We start from the raw sequence: 14,728 nt of genomic DNA on the forward strand, positions 1-14,728 counted from the left end.
GCTGGGGAAAAGATGGGTGGGATATAAATAATAATAATAATAATAATAATAATAATAATAATAATAGTTTATTTAGGAAAGTAATGGGGAAGTGTACTGAAAAATGTGGGACGAAGGAATAATTAACAAGAAGACATGCAAACACCCCACAAGAAAATCAGCATGAACTCTCATTGTCATACAACTGCCCTGTAAACCTATCAGAATTAATGTTTGATTAAGACTGGACGTAGCCTAACCTTGCCATAAATTTTGTGCATACTGAATAGATGGCTCATCTGGGGGAGACGAAGATCATCTGAGACGTCAGCAGCCTTCCTGCCCTAGGATCTATAGAAGATGATAGGCAATAGTATAACCTGTGTTATGCATAACAGGCAGTCCACAGATGCTAGACTGCAGATGCCTAGCAACATAGAAGCCTCTCCAACAGTTCTTTAATAGAGTTACCATAAAGCCCCGAGCTGTCAGGGGAAATTTCTCCTGCAAAACAAAATAGGAAAAAGCTGGTTTGGCCCTTGCCCCGTTGCTTCGTTGGAAGGTGAAAAAAGCACATACATTTTCTAGAAACCAAAGCAGAGTAAAACAAAGCAAGCAGCCAGAATCAGACAAGTGTACTTTACCATAGCAAAGTTTTCATTATATAATGGGTGGAATGCAGTGGGGTCATTTTGCAAGTGCCCTCACTGTTCTCAGACCAAATGTGCATCATGATCTCTGGGCTCCAGGAAACACAACAAAAAGGTCATTTTCTTGATTGTTGTTTGATTTAAAAAGCTTTACACAGCGCCTTTGCAAGCTTTTGTGGATTCTGATGCTAATACGAAGCCTTGACTGGAATCTCTGTCTTTCTCCACAGTCATGGAACCAGATGTGCTGGGGAAGTATCTGCTGCAGCAAACAACAATATCTGTGGTGTTGGAGTGGCATATAATTCAAAAGTGGCAGGTATGGGATAAATCAGGGAACACACAATTGAGGTTTCTCTCAGAAGCAAAACTGCAATTTTATCTAAAAACGGGACAAGGAGCCTCTTCTGAGGTGTGGCGATCAAACCAAGGGCATGAAAGGAACTATGGGATGGGAGGTGATGGTCTCTTCTGAATTGGGTGGAAAGTGAGGAAAGTACTTAGCACTCACAATATGTGAGAGGAGGAAGGTGCAAGAGGGTACCATGGGGGCAGCTTGTGTGTACAAAAAGGAGTGGGAGGGGGGCATGGATGTGAAAGTGAAAACAGGGCTGCAAAGCAGAACTAAATAGAAAAGAGAACTGTTTTTAGAAATGTAGTTTGGAAGGTGAAAAACGAGCTTTGTAATTGTATGGTTTGGGAAGGGGAAACTAGGGTGTTCATGCCGGGGGAAATGGCAGAGGGTTGGTGAATGGAGCAGGGGTGTTTGTGTGTGTGTGTATACACAACATAACTAGTTGTTTCAGTCTTCATGCCAGTTTTTCCATCCTGCACTTCCTTCCTCCCATGATACATGCAGGGCCGTCTTTCCCATAGGTAATAGGAGTGCGGGGCACCCAGGCACCAGGCTGATAGTTCAGGGCCCGAGAGTTGAGTCCGGGGAAGAGCCCACCTGTTGGTCGGAGTGCCATGGCAGGCTGTTCTGCTGCAGGTGGTTCTGCGCCACGAGTTTGGGGACAACTGAGCCAGCAAGACGCTGAGCCAGCTGGCTGGGTCTGGCCTTCTGCACGCCTGGGACTGGGCAACCTGGGGGGGGGAACATGCCGGGTGGATCTTTGCACCCCGGAACCACATATGCTTAAGACAGCCCTGGATACGTGAAAACCATATGTCTTGCTCTCTTATTGCACATCATTGCTCAAAGTGACCGAAGTCTCTCATTGTTACTTGAAAGATGCAGCCTGATTAATACCTTGCAAAGTTTCTCTAGAAGTCTCACCTTGCCTGCCCCAGCCAGCTAGGACCATAGTAAGGGATGATGGGAGTTGTAGTCCAACAATTTCTGGATGGTTGCAAGTTTCTCTGCTGTAAACCAGGTTTCTCCATCTCTCCTGTAGCAGTTTGTGGAACCGAGTGGTGGTATTGTCTCTCACTGTGTAGTCGAGTTGTGTGGCACACCTACCTCAAACGTAGGCCCCCACTGCTTTAAAATGTATCCAAAACAGGAGACTTCCGGGTTGGCGCCTCCAGGCAATGGCGGAGTTCCTCCGACCGGGAGGAACTGGCTCCGTGGAAATTAGGGTCTGACCGCCACGGCGAAGGCGGAGACCCACTGAAATCACAGGCGGGAGAAGCCTGTGAACCTGGGATTCGGCTGGCACCCTTTGCGCCTCCCCTACTCGCGGGGAAACCCTGATTTGGGGATCCGGAGCGAAGTGGGGTGAGCGGCGCGGTGCTTCGAATTGACTGCTTCTTTCACGGAGTGAAGCCGCATCGCTGTTGCCGGAGAGCGCTGACTTTTTCCTGTGGACAATTGGATTTTAAACAATTACCCGTGAGTAGAACGGAAAATTAGATCCTTAAATTCATTAATTTGGCATCGAAACGGGAAGGTTTTAAACAGGAAGTCCGCCTTCCTTTTTTGTAAATAGATTGAAGCAAAGAAGTTGCAAGTTAAAGCCTCGGAAAGTTTATTTTTGTAAAGGATTAAATCTCCATCGGTTAAAACTATTAAACCCCCCTTGGAAGCAGGAGAAGAGGGGGGAAATTTTGGACCTAGTGAGCCTGCTGGAGAGAGTGAAAAACCAAATTACCACTGCTCCGAGCCTGGAAACGGGCTGCCAGAAAGAGTGACGTTTTTTGACAGCTAGCTAAATAAGAGAAATATATTGTTTCCATTGTCCTCATCTGCGTTTAAAAAGCAGGAAAAGTAACTGAAAACTGAAACTAACTTTATAGTTTAAATTGTGTTTGAAAGGATTGATACAAGTGGAGACTGTTTCCCTCTAGAGGGAGCTTTTCAAACTGTTACAAGAGTGGAGCTGGGGTTTTTCCAGCTGCAAGATAAGAACTCTGTGAATTAGAGATTGACCTTGGATTTTAAGAATGTTGACAGAAGGAGCCTTAGTGACTGTATTATGTAAGATAAGCTATTCGTTGGAACAGCTCCACAAGAAGACGGATGTTATGAATACCAAACTTGAGAACTTGGGACAAAAAGTGATTAATTTGGGACAAAAAGTGATCATTAATACAGAAATTGTTCAGGATTTGACACAGGAACCTACTTTGACAGGACAAACTGGGGAGAAGACGAAGGAGAATGTTGGTGTTGTTGAACCTAAAATAATACAAGTGGAAGCCCCAGTCTTACAGAGGCAAATTGAGGTCTATAAGTGGAGGCCTTTTATGAATGAATATAGAAAAAGTCAGAATTTGAAGATTGGAGTCCTGCTTGGATTGGAGAAGGAAGGTTGGATAGACTCTTTCATGCAGAGATTTACTGACCTTTGGGTCCTGAATCTGGGTCAGGAGGTGATTGGAGATGTGGGGGCCTTTGGATCTGGAGGAGCCTTGAAACATGATTTGAGATATTGTATGGACATTGGTTTTAGCTGTGGAGAGTTGGTTGGCCTGTCGAGAGGGAATGGGGGCATGGTTGGGTCGGGGCCCCCCCAAGACCTGCGCTTTAGCATCTTCAGCATCAAAGAATATGAAGAAAACTGCAGAAGGGACTTGGAAAAGATTTAAGAGCCTCGGACAGAAGATCTCCAGGTTGATGAACTATATGGAATGGACGGAAATGACTGGCAGAATCTGAGACCAGGGAGAAGAGATAGTGGTAGAAGATTGGGAAAGTTTAGAGTTTATATATAGAAATATTGTAAATTTAATGAGTGTTAGAAAATTGTTGGAATGAAACTTTATGGCTTTAGCAGAAATGTTATAAGGAGTTAAGTATAAATAAGTATTTCAGTATTAATGGAAAATAAGGTAAAAAATATGTTAAGATATTCATAATGATAAAAATAGAGAAAGATGGAAAGGAATTGCTGAAACAAGTAATAGAAGTGGAATACAAAAAGGGAGGTGAGAGGAGGTCGATGAAATAAGGGAATGAAAGATAGAGTAATGAAATGGTATGGTATATGTTTTTAAATTGTTGTTGTTTTGCTTTGTTTAGTTTAGTGTGTTAAGGTTGTGTTTTGTATTGTTTATTGTATTGTTTTTTCTTTTTTTCTCTGCTCTATTTTGTCTTTCTCTCTCGCCTCTTTTTTTCTTTTTTCTTTTCTTGTAAGTTTTAAAAGCAATAAAGATTATTAAAAAAAAATAAAAATAAAATGTATCCAAAACAAATAGCTTTGGGATTCAATTATTGGCAGGCATCTTTCACCAAGAATGGAGATAGTAGCTCAGTGGTAGAGAATTTGCTTTGAACCTTGGCATCTCCAGGTAGGACCCTTGGCTGTAACCCTGGGGAACTGCTGCCAGTAAATGTAGGCAGCTGTTTCCTATTTTATTTATAAAGTACAGCTCCATTTGCCCCTTTGATGGAGCGATAATGTGTCAGACAGAAATGACTGCAGCCACATACAAGCTCACCATTTAGCAAACCAGGTTATTGTTGAGGACTACAGCACCATCAAGTGGCCAGCTAAAATCTGAAAAAGAAAGATTTTTCCAAGTCAGTTTCGGGATGGTAGCAAATGATTCACCCTCTTTCCAGTCAGACCTGTACCAGTAATGGTAAAAGCTTGCAGTGAGCTCTTGAAGGAAGCTGGAAAAGCTCATTTCAAAGGGAAGAGGGCAGCAAAAGAGCTGGAACCCCTTTAGGAAATCAGCACACCAGAGGGACAGTTTGAGTGGAAACTTCTTTCTGATGTTCTGCTGCATGCGGGTGGGTTTCTAGATAAGAGAACCTCCACTTATCGAGTCTGAAATGGTATAGCCCAGAATCCTGTCACCTTGGTCCATTGACTGCTTCTACATAGATCAGTTCAATGAGTTAAAAGCATGGCAGTAGATAGCTAGGAAGCTGGGCTCTTTCCAATTCCATCCTCACTGGAGAGCCAGTGTGGTGTAGTGGTTAAGAGCGGTAGTCTCGTAATCTGGGGAACCGGGTTCGCGTCTCCGCTCCTCCACATGCAGCTGCTGGGTGACCTTGGGCTAGCCACACTTCTGTGGAGTCTCTCAGCCCCACTCACCTCACAGAGTGTTTGTTGTGGGGGAGGAAGGGAAAGGAGAATGTTAGCCACTTTGAGACTCCTTAAAGGGAGTGAAAGACGGGATATCAAATCCAAACTCCTCTTCTTCTTCTTCTTCTCAAGTTGAATGGGCTTCCCTGCATTTCAGATCATATGCTCAGTCTAACAATTTCAACAGAGACCATTTCCTTTCCAACTTTACACATTTCTACATGATGCTGATCTACTGTTACTGCTGTAATCGATCTGAAGTAAAATATGTGCATCAAAATAGTTTTTTAAAAATACAGAACATTTTGGGCAGAGCAATCCAAACATCCCATCTGCCATGCTAGGGGATGGATGAGGTGCCTGGATCTGCCAGCCTCTGCCAGCAGGGGACCAGCAAGGGAGCCCTCCCTGTGAGGAACTCCCCAATTTGCCCACCCAAGGGCAGGCAGAAGCTACCTCCAGCAATATCAGTACCAGCAGCCAGAGTAGCCAATGGGAAACAAATGGGTGTGTGTGGTCTCTCTCTCTCTCTCTCTCTCTCTCTCTCTCTCCCACCTTGCTCCCTCCCTCCGTGTGTGTGTGTGTGTGTGTGTGTGTGACTAACACAAAGATCCAATGGATCTTGAGCTAACTCTGCTTTAGACATTTGACAGCAATAAGCCCAATCTGATCCTCTTTCCTGCACCAGCCTAGGATCTACCGTAGCAAAAAAGCATTTTCCCCTCCCCACATTGCACCATTGCACTAACTGCCTAAATAGTGCAGTGATGGGCCTGTGGATGGAGCCATGGCTATGCTGCTCCGTTAAGGACGTGGGTGGCGCTGTGGCCTAAACCACTGAGTCTCTTGGGCTTGCTGATCAGAAGGTTGGTGGTTTGAATCCCCACAACAGGGTGAATTCCCTTTGCTCTGTCCCAGCTCTTCCCCACCTAGCAGTTCAAAAGCACGCCAGTGCAAGTAGATAAATAGGTACCGCTGTGGCAGGAAGGTAAACGGTGTTTCTGTGCACTCTGGTTTCCATCCGGTGTTCCATTGCGCCAGAAGCAGTTTAGTCATGCTGGCCACATAAGCCAGAAATCTGTCTGTGGACAAATACTGGCTCCCTTAGCAAGTGAGATGAGCACTGCACCACATAGTTGCCTTTGGCTGGACTTAACTGTGCAGGGATCCTTTACCTTTACCTTTACCTTTACCTTTACCTTTACCTTTACCTTTACCTTTACCTTTACCTTTACCTTTACCTTACCTTCCATTAAGACCCAGTCAGGCTTTTGGATTACCTTTTCTTAACTGCAAAGCTTTGCATTCAGAAAATCCTGCCTCTGCCAATGTGGTGTATGAGATCATGTTTTGTGAAATGCAGATCCAAGTTTGGTGTTGCAGGGTTTACACCTGTCAAGAGACCTTAGTGACCTTGAGACCTGTTTCCTCCGCTCACTGTCCACATTTACGTTGCTTAAATCCACAGGCATCCGAATGCTGGATCAGCCGTTCATGACAGACATCATAGAAGCTTCCTCGATCAGCCACATGCCTCAAATAATAGATATTTACAGTGCCAGCTGGGGCCCGACCGATAATGGTAAGACTGTGGATGGACCAAGAGAGCTCACCTTACAAGCCATGGCAGATGGTGTGAATAAGGTAATGTGTCTGGTTTAAAACAGTTTTATCATGTCCCTGTGATGTTTGATCTTTTGTGATCAAAAGAGCTCAAATGGGATAAAGCATCAGCAGGGAAGGTCCTTTAACCTATTCACTAATGGAGAAGATCAAACCTAGAACTTCTCTGTGTTTGATCTTATATATCACTAAATTGGCTGAAGGATCTTCCCTACTTAATTCTTTATTCCATTTAAGTCTATGCCATTGAGAGAGGGAGAGAGATTGCCGTTGCCGCTCCAAATAAACCCAGCCCTCAGAATTACTGAGAATTTTTGCTCCACTAATTTGGTTAGTGATTTTTCTATTTTCCCTTTCACCCATCCTTCTTCATTGCAATTGCCATCACAAGGGTAACCAAAATGACGTTAGATTGATTAACTTGCTCGCTTAGTGTTAAAACAAGTGCTACGTTAATAGCACAATTAGCAAACACATCTGTTTTACATCAAAATATTAAAATACCAGGAATAGGACCCCCAATTTGTATTAAGACTGCAACACACAGGGAGAGGAAGTTTAACCCTTCATGGCTCCAATCCCGAAAAACAATCACACCACCACCATGAATGACAGCACTGGGAGAAAAGCTCCCATGGGCACAATGGGAGAAAAGCTCCCACTGGTGCAAAGGGGAATTTTTTTGTAAATCTAATTTCCACACAGGATGATTTTGGCCTGCTTTATGTGCTCCTAATGAAAACTGGGTGGGGTAGGGACTGTGCCTGGCATTATTATTATTATTATTATTATTATTAAGAGATGTGATTGCTAATCATAGTATTCTGGTTTGGTCCTTAGGATGCTGTTAAGAGTAGCTTCTCTCCCTGCAATCGTCACAGTGATAGTATATCAACTTATTTAGGCTGCACAGTAAATCTAGGGAGATCTAGCAGAACTGTTGTACAATTGCTCATTTTCCACCCGAATAATTTCTTTCTATTGTCTGTGATGATTTCTCACTAAAAACCTTTTCACATCTTTTCCGGTGAACTTAACCTGCTAATAATATCCAAGCATGGCAGAAATATATTTAATAGCTTGGCCCTAATGAGTCGTAAATCTTAGCCCATTCCATGTTCCTTGCTGATCTCGTGTGGTGTTTTGTACTGACACAGCCCACAAGGGCATGAGGAGGACAAAGGAGGTGTCAGGGATGAAGCATGGGGAACTTCCATAGTGTGAACGTCCCCAATTTGTTGCAAATTGTATTAAAAGGCAAGCTAATCTAAACCTTTCTGGATTCCAGTCCATTCTGAAAGAGCTTTACTCAGCAACTTTTGGATTACAAAGATTGTGTGCAGGATTCCATAGAAATGACTATTTCAATCCTCTCGTCTTGTCCTCCCATTTTGTAGAGCATCCAGGCCACTCTTTGAGTAGGGCTCGACATTGTCTGGAATACAAACTAGTCAACTGAAATCCGTTATGATTCTTGTGACCTGTTCTGGCAGCCAAATCAAACACGAGAAGGTCTTCCATTACAGTTATACCTTGGTTCTCGAATGCCTTGGTACTTGAACGTTTTGGCTCCCAAACGCCGAAAACCCGAAAGTAAGTGTTTTCGAACGCTTTTTGGAAGCCGAACGTCCGACGTGGCTTCCAACTGAATGCAGGAAGCTCCTGCAGCCAATTGAAAGCCGTGCCTTGGTTTTTGAATGGTATCGGGAATAGAACAGACTTCCAGAACGGGTTAAGTTCGAGAACCAAGGTACAACAATATTCCGTTCATGAACAGCCAGAAAGGTGGGGCTGCGATGTGCCCAGCTCAACCCCAGGGTGGGAATGACACCCCTGGTTATGAGTCTTTTGAATGACAAATGTGGGACTTCTTTAAACTATTGTTGTTGACGTCGGTCTGTCTCGAGAAAATGGAGTTCACTTCCATGGGTGAAGCCACACCGCTGGAGAATCACAGCACTTGCCATGGCTGTAGAGACCGGTAACCCGTAACAGTTTCCTCCAGTGTTTTTTTTTTCTTTTTTTTTTTTCTGCATTCGCAACAGCAAAGTGACCTCTCTGGGGTGCTGGCCTAGGCAGTGTGCATGGAGGTCCTGGGCTGCCAGATGACAAGACCCCCACCCTCAGCTTCACTGATGTGGTCCAAAGGAAGGTTGAGCAATGCATTTGGCATCACTGAGCTTCAGAAGTTTCTGGAAGGAGGTTTACATGACACCATCCTGTTGAATGGTCACTTTAAAATGTGAAGGTTCATTATTGCTTCACAAGTTGTGTATGTCTTTAAGGGCCAGGGCAAATAACGAGACCCAGTCTTACAGCTGTGAAACATAGCAGGTGCTGCTAGGTTGTGTTAATTAAGCTGTGTCAGCAATTGGATATAGTATATAAAGAGCAGCACCTAACTCTCCCTTTACCCTGGGGGATGGGTTGGTGGTTGGGTCATGTGTCATGTTTGTTGTTGTTGTTGTTGTTATCTTTAGTGTAAAAGGAGTTTTTGTTTTGTTATTAAAACCTTGTTAAAGTTATTTTTGAGTTCCTTGTTATGCATGGTCTCCCCAGCAAGCTCTCTGCATCGCTACTAAACTGCAAATAGCCAACACATCCAACTGTCTTAAGGACTCCACTGTGGATTTGTGTAGGATTTACTCCTAAGCATTTTCTTCTTAAAAAAAGGGAACTATGACTATATATATTTTCCCCTGGATGCTCTTCTCTTCTGTTTTGTTGTATTTTCTGCCTTTCGCTTATGCACAGAAACATCCAAGCCTTTCTTTTCTTTGGAAAGCTCTCAGTGGTTGCTGCTAAAGTCAGATAATTAGCACCCCTGCTACGATGTTCCATTTCAAAGCTTCAGCAGTACTAACCTGGCAAAAAAAAGGGGGGGATATTAAAGACAGAAAGCACAACCTGCAAAATATTCTCAGTTTTGTAGCAGTCTCATAGATGGAGATCATAATTCTTTATCTCAAAATAATCATATATCTGGAAAAGTCAGCTATCAAGGTAATAACATCTCAATAATAACTGCAGTAACCTGTGAGGTTTGAAATGTTGGCTGAGATGTGGTGGTCTTGTAGTAAGGTTAAAGCTTACTGGGAAATGATATACAATGAATTGAAAAGGATATTCAAAATAACTTTTATTTTTTAAAAAAACCCAGAAGCTTTTCTTTGGGGAATTATAGGGACAGAACTACGTAATTGTATAGAAATTTATTTACATATGCTAGCTACTATAGAAGCAAGAATGCTACTTGCCCCAAAGTGGAAAGAAGCAGAAGTCCCAGTAAAGGAAGAATGGATACAAAAACTTATGGAATATGCATAAATGGCCAAACTTACCGGAAGAATAAGAAATCAAGATAACAAACTTTTTATAAAAGAATGGAAATGGCTTATTGAATATTTACAAATAAACTGTAAACAGATAAGAACATTGGCAGGATTATTGTAATAATCTTCAGTTTCATAAGAGTATATATTTAAAGATGGATAAATGAGCAAATTAAGTTAATTTGAATATGCAGAAGATATTAAAAATACATTTAAGAAACCGCAGAAAGAGAGGGAAGGAAGTCAAGTTTTGAAATGTCAGAATGATTGTAAAATCAATGAAATGTATAAATATGAAAAATATAAATGAAAAGTTTTCAAAAAGAAAAGAAAGAAATGTTGGCTGAGGAAGGGGTGTTCAGATATTAGTTTTGAAGTTTTCTACCCCTTCAGAATAGTTTTTGGACTAGATAACAACCATCCAGCCCCAGTCCGAAATGGATAAAAAAAGTATGATTTTTAAATTTTATTTTCTTCTTACAGTCATATCTCACCTTTCCTCTAAGGAGCTCAAGCTGTCATGCATGTTTCTCAACCTCCCCATATCCTCACAATATCCTTTGTAAGGTATGTTAGACTGGGAGACTCTGACTGTCTTCATGAGCTTCATGACTCAGACTCCCAGGTCCAAGTCAGTTTACTGCCCATTCACTCACTTTTTAGAGGCCCCATTGGAATTCTTCACAATCTCTCATTATGATTTCTTTGCGACTCTGAACAATTTAGTATTCTCAGCAAACTTGCCCACCTCACTGCTCACCCAATTAAAAAACCAAATACCAGTTCTTGCGGGACGCGGGTGGCGCTGTGGGTAAAACCTCAGCGCCTAGGACTTGCCGATCGCATGGTCGGCGGTTTGAATCCCCGTGGCGGGGTGAGCTCCCATCGTTCGGTCCCAGCTCCTGCCCACCTAGCAGCTCAAAAGCACCCTTAAGTGCAAGTAGATAAATAGGTACCGCTTTATAGCGGGGAAGGTAAATGGCGTTTCCGTGTGCTGTGCTGCTTCGTCACGCTGGCCACGTGACCCGGACGTGTCTGCGGACAGCGCTGGCTCCCGGCCTCTAGAGTGAGATGAGCACACAACCCTAGAGTCTGTCAAGACTGGCCCGTACAGGCAGGGGTACCTTTACCTTTACCTTTACCTTTACCAGTCCTTGAGGGGCTCCATTTTCTTCATCTCTCCATTCGGATAACTCTCCATTTATTCCTCCCCTCTGCTCCCTGCTGCTTAACTAATTCCTCTCCTATTCCTCCATTCCTGTTAAGCTTACTCAGGAGTCACTGGTGAGGTACCTTGTTGAAAGTCTGAGTACACTATGTCAACTGGATCACTTCCCTCTGCATGCTTGTTTATGAACCCAAAGAACAGGAGGGAACAGGAAACACAGAGAACTCTCTATATAAAGTATATAGCAGGCTGATAAATAGCAGCTGCTGGGGGGAAGGCAGGATGGGGGGCAAATGCCATCAGTTTGTAGGATTCCCAAAATCATCTGGTTGGCCTCATTTGGGAGTAGATTGCTGGACTAGGTAGACCTCTGGATAATCCCACAACTTCTTAGGATCTATACCTTACCATCTACGTATGATGTTGAATATGTTCGTCTGCATATGATAAAAGAATAGTCCTATTCTTTTTTTTGAAATCTAGCTTTGGTGGATTCACTTAGCATCCTTGGAGAAGAAAAATAATTGAAAACAAGTATTTTTTGCACACTTTAGAAGTAGTGTATTTTTATGAAGTTTGTTTATTATTATTATTTTAAGAACCGTATCCCTTCACATTGTAATTTTATGTGATTCCCCCCCCCCCTTTCTTCCTCCCTCTCTGCATAGTTGAGATCTCTGTTACATGCATAATATAAATCCAATTAGGACTATTTTCAGAATAGGAAAGTAATTATTCTACAGAAATGTCATGGATCTTTAATATAAATCCTAGGTGAATAAACATTGAGGACTCTTCCTTTGCCAACCAGAGCTGGAATTTAATATACAAAGGTGATTACTCATGAATAAATAATGAGAACTGAAATGTTGGCTGAGCAAGAGAGGCACATCGGGAATGTTAATGCGCTGCTAAACTGAAAATGATACTTCTCAGTATTCGAGAAGGGGCTCAGAAGAAGCCAAGGTTCAGCCAAGTTGTGCTCCTGATATTTTGGACAGCTCCCATCATTCCTGGGTGTTGTGATCTAAAACAGGCATAGCAAACCCGGCTCTCCAGATGTTTTGAAACTACAATTCCCATCATTCCTGACCACTGGTCCTGTTAGCTAGGGATGATGGGAGTTGTAGTCCCAAAACATCTGGAGGGCCGAGTTTGCCTATGCCTGATCTAAAACCTCTATAGGACACCAAGTTAGAGGAGGACGCTCTGTAAGAATGAAGATAATCATGCCTTGTAAGCATGATGATTCTTCAACTTTGTTTCCATTTTTATGTTACACCCAAGATCTTTGAACTTGCTTATATTGTCTTGGTTTATATATTTGTGGCTTCATGAACAGTGTTTATCCAGTTTCAACTTATCCTTGTTTAAAGGAGAAAAGTTCTCAACCAGCCAATTGCTGTGTGTGTGGTTGGCTTTTTACATCAGCAGGTTTTTCAAAAAGAAGTCACTCTTGGAAAAAGATCAAACTTTTTTTTACTAAGGCTCTGGTCTGAGCTTCATCACAATTTGCAATATGTCATCTGTACCTTCCTTCCTGCATTGCCAGTGAATGTTATATTGCCTCAGTAAGATGGCTGTGCCTAAGGCACAAAAAATTCTGCAAAGGTGGAAATTGCCTGGAGGGAAGTATTAAGAATTTATGTTCTAATCAAGGCATTGTAATTGGGTTCTCCAGTGGAAGGAAAAACCCAGGTGTTAAAAAATAAATGGCTGTTCTCATTTTCCTTTAGCTGCAGTTATGAGCAACTGGATTTGTCATTGTTAAAGGTGAACAAAAATCAAGTTGGGAAATACGAGTAGCAATGTCATAGAACTATGCAAGTCACTGAATAAGTCACTGAGAAGCTAAGATTAAAATGAATTCAGACAGCAGTTCTAAACCCACTCACCTGGGAGTAAGTGTCGTTGAACTCAATGCAGCTTCTCTGCATGTCAGCCCAAGATTATTCATATATGTTTCAAGTCCAGCGGCAGCCTAATGCAAGGTGTGACCAGAAAGTCTGGTGAATGGTCACAGAAATCGGACAGTGAGAAATATTTGAACATACATGCTTTACAGCAGGGGTCAGAAAACTTTTTCAGCAGGGGGCCGGTCCACTGTCCCTCAGACCTTGTGGGGGGCCAGACTATATTTTGAAGGGGGAAAAATGAACAAATTCTTATGCCCCACAAATAACCCAGAGATGCATTTTAAATAAAAGCACACATTCTACTCATGTAAAAACACACAGATTCCCAGACCGTCCGCGGGCTGGATTTAGAAGGCGATTGGGCCAGATCCAGCCCCTGGGCCTTAGTTTGCGTACCCATGCTTCAAAGTAGGCCCCCTCTGATACAATGCATGGTTGACAACGTTTGTAGAACTGTTCGAAACTTCTGGAGAAGTCCTCTTTTTGTACTGCTTTTGGTTCCCTCATCACAGCAGCTTGGACGTGTGAAATGTTGGAAAAGTCATGCCCTTTCAGTGCAGATTTCAGTTTTGGAAAAAGAAAGAAATCCGGTGGGGCCAAATCGGGAGAATATGGAGGGTGGGACAACTTAGTAACCTCAGTGACGATTTCACACAAAATATGCAATTCTTCCGCATCAATAACTCATGAACTTTGTCGACATTTGCCGCCGTTCTGCTCGTTGATGGTCTGCTCTGCCAGACCCAGAGTCATCTTCGATGGTTTGCCGTCCCTCACAGAAATGCTTAAACCACTCATACACTGTCTTTCAAATTTCAGCTTCATCTCCTTCCCCAATTATGAGCATTTTGTTGGTTTCTGAAGCTGATGGTATGTTCAAATAATTCTTGCTGTCCGATTTCTGTGACCATTCACCGAGCTTTCCAGTCACACCTTGTATTTCTCTCCCATTTTAGGATCCTTCATTTACCTTATTGGTGATTGTTGACATCCCAGGTGTGCTGTTACAGCTGGAATTGTGATTGCATTGCCATTTATATCTCATATATCTATATCTTTACTCTTTGATCAGACCTTCTTATAAGTGTTACCTCAGTGTCTTCAGTGAGTGAAGGGCAGCTTCTTTGTGAATGTTGGCCATTATTGATTGGATGGCAACAGGTCTTAGAACCCCTGCCTTTGCAAAGTTTATGCTCTTATGGACTAGCACAGGCATGTCCAACAGGTAGATCGTGATCTACCTGTAGATCACTGGACGTCTGTGATAGATCACCGGTAGATCACTGACTCCCCCCAAAGAAGCTACAACTTTGACCTGAACCCTCCAGTTTTTAATTCTATGAGTAGATCACATTCTCTTGGGAATTGGCTACTCCTGGACTAGCACATCTCTCAATTTGGAAGTTTTCACCTTGCATCTTTACATACAGTTCCTGTTCCAGAAGATCTGTTAAATTAGGTTATTTTGCATTTCTCCTCTCCACTTTCACCTTACTTGTGCTATTGGCAAGTGTTAATACAGATCAAATGCTGGCAAGTCTGGGCCACCAATTGCTACCATCCAGCTCTTAAATCTGACCCAATG

At 42.7% G+C, this 14,728-nt stretch overlaps 1 protein-coding gene across 1 annotated transcript in view; it reads left to right on the forward strand.

Moving 5' to 3' along the window:
* The window catches only part of PCSK2 (proprotein convertase subtilisin/kexin type 2), a 129,030-nt gene that overhangs the window by 99,993 nt on the left and 14,309 nt on the right, over nt 1–14,728 (forward strand). Inside the window, exons 7-8 of the mRNA XM_080999144.1 lie at nt 860–948; nt 6,573–6,748. Coding sequence (XP_080855270.1) covers nt 860–948; nt 6,573–6,748 — 265 coding nt within the window. The remainder of the gene's footprint in view (nt 1–859; nt 949–6,572; nt 6,749–14,728) is intronic.

This window comes from Podarcis pityusensis (assembly GCF_964106645.2).
Source record: "Podarcis pityusensis genome assembly, chromosome: 3".
Lineage (NCBI taxonomy): Eukaryota > Metazoa > Chordata > Lepidosauria > Squamata > Lacertidae > Podarcis > Podarcis pityusensis.